At 51.9% G+C, this 5,637-nt stretch overlaps 1 protein-coding gene across 1 annotated transcript; it reads left to right on the forward strand.

The window, feature by feature from the left end:
- Positions 1 to 210: 210 nt before the first annotated feature.
- Positions 211 to 2,750, forward strand: LOC309808743 (macrophage-expressed gene 1 protein-like; the record flags this gene model as incomplete). The annotated part of the gene is given in 4 exon segments (XM_082629338.1): positions 211 to 1,485; positions 1,487 to 1,525; positions 1,527 to 1,640; positions 1,644 to 2,750. Coding segments are annotated over 4 exon segments (2,535 nt in total).
- Between the last annotated feature and the right edge of the window lie 2,887 nt (positions 2,751 to 5,637).

Consider the following 5,637-nt stretch of genomic DNA (forward strand, 5'->3'; position numbering starts at 1 on the left):
ATCTGCTGAAGGCCCACAAGGGAATCAGCCTGGAGTGAATGTGACCTCCTAGACACAGTGCCCACAGGTTGGCTGGTCAACTGGGGAAAGGCCCTGTTTTCCTGGGCTACTTTCTCACCAAGGCTGAACTTGACACTTGGAATAATAGGACCCTAACTGCGTCCAGTGGCCAAGAGAGAGTTGGAGACTGAAATACCAGGTATTCAACAGATGAGGTTGGATTTTCTTCGTAGAGATGAACTCAAGAGGGCCTTCGGGCAATTCGCCACTCTAATTTACCCTTCCCTGGCCCAAAGCCTGGAATTAGTTTCACTCCCCTTGGTGCTTCTGCTAGGAGACCTGCTTGCTATTCTTTCCTCTGAAGACTTCAAGGAGAGGAACCTGGGAGGGGCTGGAGTTGGGATGAGTCACTGCCTTGAGGCTTACTTAGCATCAGCTCCCAGGCTGAGAATTCACCCCTCTGCAACCCCAACCCTGGAGGAGCTAAGGCGCAGCAGGCTGCCCAGGAGAAGCTCTCCTCCAGCCATGGCCCTGTGCCTTGCACCCTTGCTGGTCCTCCTCTTGGCCGGGTGTGGTGCCATGGAGGAACAGAGGGCGCCGGGCTTCCAAGGCTGTAGGCAGACCCTGAATATGTCCGTGCTGGGGGCGCTGCCAGGAGGTGGCTGGGACAACCTGCGCAACGTCGAGCTGGGGCTGGTTCTCAGGAGAGACTATTGGCAGTACCTCACCACCGAGGACGGCGAGTACCTCATCCCAGACCGCGTGCAGGTGGTCCCGCGGCGGGAGAGTATAGTGGAGACCCGCGCGGGGCTCATCGACCACTGGGTCAACTACACCGACACCTGGGCCGCCTCCATCAACACTGAGCTCTCCTTCCTCCCCAACCTCAATGGTCAGTTCTCCGTGGACTGCCAGAACGTCAGGAAGTACAGCCTGGAGTACCAGACGGTCACGACCAGGGGGGAGATCTGCCACGGCATCTATTCTGTGAAGGCCCCGGAGAACCCCGACTTCCAGCCCGACTTTCTGCGACATCTGCTGACCCTCAGCGACCACCTGGAGAACAACCAGACCCGGGAGGCCGAATACCTGGCGGAGATGCTTGTGCTTAGGTACAGCACGCACGTACTCACCGACGTGGAGGCCGGGGCTGCCTTGGTGCAGGAGTACCAGGTGAGGCGGGAGCTGGTGGACAGCGAAGCCCGAGACAAGATCAACATCACGTACGCTGCCTCGGCCTTGTTTTTCCACGCGGTCAACGCTGGGGATGGGGTTTCCTGGCAGGTGCAGAGCCGGCTTCTCCAGAACTACGGGCAGAACACGGTGGCCTCCAAGATGCACAGCCACGGCGGCGTGCCCTTCTACCCAGGCATCACCCTGCAGAAGTGGCAGGAGGGCATCGGCAACCGGCTGGTGGCCGTCGGTAGGTCGGGCCCGCCCCTGCCAGTGCTGCTCCAGCTGGAGGCGTTGCCCGAGCTCCCAGAGGCCCGCGTGGCGGCCGCGCGTGCGCCGGGTGGCGGCCGCGCGTGCGCTGGGCCATCCACCGCTACTACGCGGTCAACACGCATCCCGGATGCTTGAAGCTTGGGGCTCCTGTCTTCGACCCCCAGGCCAATGTGGACGATGGTTCTTGCGGAGGCTGATGCCGCTGCTTCGGCGGTGTCTTCCAGGAATGCGAGGCCGTGTCCGGGCGGCACGCCGATCACCTCTGCCGGGCCTATCGCGTCCCGAACCCGGTCACCGGCAAAGCCTCTTGCCCGGCCAACTACACGGCCAGCGCCCGGAGCGGCGGGCTGAAGACGTGGAGCGAGGCCGGCTCTGAGTGCCGGCAGCACTGCCGAAGGTGCTGGCTCTTCTTCCGATGCTGCTCGACAGTGTGCGCCACCCATGAGCCTCGGAATGCCGTGAGCCTGGCTGCCTCCTGGTGCGTGCCCTCGGGGGCCTCCCTGCCCGCCTCTGCGGGCCTCCTCTTTGGAGGCCTGTATAGCCCTGGCAACCCAAACCCGCTCACTGGGTCCCAGGCCTGCCCCTCCCACTTCTACCCACTGACACTCTTTGGCGACCTCAAGGTCTGTGTCAGTAGCGACTCAGAGCTGGGTACAGCCCAGGCAGTCCCCTTTGGGGGTTTCTTCAGCTGCCAGGAGGGCAACCCCTTGGCTGGCCTTGTAAAGGACCAGAGCCCTGGGCTCATGAAGGAGGTGTTCTACCAGGACAGCCCCACGGATTTCCCCATGAAATGCCCAGCAGGGTACAGCCAACACCAGGCTTACCTCAGCCATGGCTGCCAAATCCTCTACTGCCTCAGGGCTGGGGCCCTCTTGGACCAGCAACAGGCAGCTGTTCGGATGCCCCCATTTATTCCCCGTCCCCCCTTGCTCAACAGAAGCAGCACCCACAGGCTCTCTGTCCTGGTTGACTCCAGTGGTCAGCGGGTCTGGGTGAGGCTGCAAGGCTCTGACCACTGGCAGCAGGCCAATATTAATGACCCATCCCTGTCAGCCAAGCTCTTGAGCCAGGCTGGCTTGGGACCCAGCGTTGGGGCCATTGTTGGCTCCTGGGTGGGTGCCACGGTGGCCTTGGTGGCTCTTGCTCTGGGGGTAAGCTGTGGCTTCAGGTTCTATAAGAAAGGGGGTTACAGGAGACTGCAGGAAGGCATCCTGACAGAGGAACAGAGGGCCTATGGGGCCACAGAAACCACTGAGAACCCAGCTCGGTCTGAATGCATACAGAATGACAAGAATGCTGTCTAGACTTTAACAAAACAGGACTGCTGCATCATTGCTAGTCAGAGCTCTAGCCCCTTCTGTTTCTTCTACTGCCTAGGTAAAAAGATGTAAGATACCTAATCACAGAACTGGCCCCACTTCCTGAAGGTACCAGGACTAAACTGTACTTCCTCAAGCCCGCCTCCAAATCACCTAGCCCAAGCTCAAGTCCTGTAGCAATCTCTCCCTAATGCCCTCTTGCTGAGAGGCGCCCCATTCTCCTTGGTGTGCTCCCATGTTGGGCGCCTCCCTTGTTGCAAGGAGCCAATAAACCCAACTTTGTTCAAATACAGGTGTATTCCTGGTGTTCTTTGCTGGGGGGGTGGGCGAACAGGGGAGATAGAATCAGCATTGACCCCAGGACATATTATGTAGCTTTGAAGTTAGATTTTTTTTTTTTTTGGTAACTGTTATAAAATTCATTCTGTCCATTTGTTTTCCCAGAATCATTGCCTTGAACCCAAAAAGTTTCCTCTTGGGCTTGGTTTAACTCAGAGGGTCTTTTTGTTTTTTGTTTTCCAAATAGGGCCTGACCTACTTGTGGATGATGAAATGAATTAAGTTGTAATCAGCAAAAATTTTTTTAATGACAGAAAACAGTACATTGCATGAAACAGCTATAATAATTATTTTGTGAAATAGGTTAATCACATAAATTTGCCCATATCCAATCTTTTTTTTTTTTTTTTTTTTGGCCACGCCACACAGCTTGCGGGATCTTAGTTCCCCAACCAGGGATTGAACCCAGGCTCTCAGCAGTGGAAGCGCAGAGTTGTAACCACTAACCACTGGACTGCCAGGGAACTCCCTCCAATCATTTTTGATTCACCAAAAACGTCAGTTTTTTATGGTTTATATGGGATCACAGTTTTATATGGGATCACAATGTAAGATGTGATACAAACTATCAAAATATGATCACAGTCAAAACACTGGAAAGCCAAGGGAAAACTCTTCCACTCTTCCATTTCATTCTATGTTCCATGAAACTTAGCTTTGGAAAACTAGAGTCCTCACCCCCAATGGAAGAGTTTTCCCTTTGGAGATCCTGTTTCTCTCAAGTACACCAGAGTACATTTACATTCTTTAACCCAAGACTGCAGTCTCTTGGGACCAGTGTTCAGTTTTGCAATGTTCCTAGAACACAAGCCTCATCGCAATTTAAGCCCAGAGTGTGGGTCTGTAGTTGTCACAAGGACAAACAGGGTGTCACATTAAACCCTAACCTTGGAACCACAGGGCATGCAGGACCTAGCCCAAATGGGCCCCTCGTGTGAATTTTAGAGCCAATTCCAAAGCTACGTGGAGAGACCCTAGGGAGCCGGCAAGTGTGGCCTCACAGGGTTGACAAGACCCCATTTCCATGACCTGAGTGACCTAAGTGAGTCATTTTTCTTCTTGGTGTTTCATCTACTCTGGCTACAAATTGGAATATATCAGGATATTGATGAGATAGTGCAAACTCTGAGTCCTGAGAGGAAGAGGCAGTTGATATCCAAATAACTCTAGATGTTTGAGATCATTTCTCCTACTGGTCTGATACGGGCACATTGGAGCCGACTGTGAGCTAAGAAATGACCAACTAGTGGTTCTCCTGAGCCTTCTCCAGACTTGTGGTCACTACCATTTATAGAGACTTTTTCTTTTTTTCACAGAACTTAAGGTAGGTAAGTAGTTCTTGTGCTATGGATGCGGAAATTGAGGCTCAGAGAGGTGACTTGCCCACAGTCATGTGACAAATAATAAGAATAATAATGGCTAGTGCCTACTACAGATTTAGAATTCATTCTTTGCAAAGATTATTTCATGTAATTCTTTGCTGAGCACAGTAGTAAAGCTATGGGCTTGGTCTGGGTCAAATATGGGCCTCTGGAAATCCCTTGTGCCTCAGTTTCGTCCTCTATAAAGTTAGCATGTTAAATTCCTAGGTTACTTGAGAAGATTAAATGAGCTAATGGATGCAAAGCACCTTGGAACAGCCTGGCCTTTCTAAATTTGAAATTGATGACACTAACACTTTGGGATCTGATTTGCCACTGCTTTAAGAGTGGGATTCCAGAATCAAATCTGACAAACTGGGCTCAAGTCCCAGCACAGCTGCTAACTAGCTCTGTGATTACAAGAAAATTGTCTCACCTCTCTAAAAACTAATCTCACCTATAAAATGGGGATAATCATAAGACTGATGTCATAAATTGTTGCAAGGATTAAATGAGACAATGCAAAGAAATCCCTTGGTACAGTGCCTCACATCTGGCATGTCACAGTGAGCTATCACAATGTGCGGACTGGGTACACAAAGTTGTATGATTGGGGCTCACAGTTGAGTGGGTAAGACACCCACAAAACAAATTACCCATTGTAAAAATGTCATAGAGCTTCAAAGAAAGCATTATGGGAAAATGCATGAGGGTCGCAAATTCTAACCGGGAGGGTGCTGATAATGTTTCTGGCATGGGACGGGACTCTTGTCTCAGCCAAGCCCATTTTCAGATTTGCTCAGTTCTGCTGGCCCAGGAGGATCCTTTCAACAGAAACCGAGTGCCCATTTCTGATGGTCTCAGTTCATTTCCTGGAATAGCCCTCCAGGCTCTAAAAACTGAGCTCTCCGACTGATACGAGCAAGATGGGGATCAGGGCATAATAAAAGATTTTGATGTGGAAAAAAGAAGAAAAGGGGCAAAATGAACCATCCTATAAGTAGGGTGGCTCTGTAAGTGATCATCCAAATCTGGACCCTGTTGAGACCGAAAGGAGGCACTGTAAATAATTATATAGGACATGTCAATCAAAAGATACGTCGCTCCACTTTTATAGGTGACTGTTTGCCATTGGGCCTGGGTCCACTTTATCACCCTGATCTCCAGCTAGC

This window comes from Mesoplodon mirus, assembly GCF_964341445.2.
Source record: "Mesoplodon mirus genome assembly, chromosome: 7".
NCBI classification, from domain to species: domain Eukaryota; kingdom Metazoa; phylum Chordata; class Mammalia; order Artiodactyla; family Ziphiidae; genus Mesoplodon; species Mesoplodon mirus.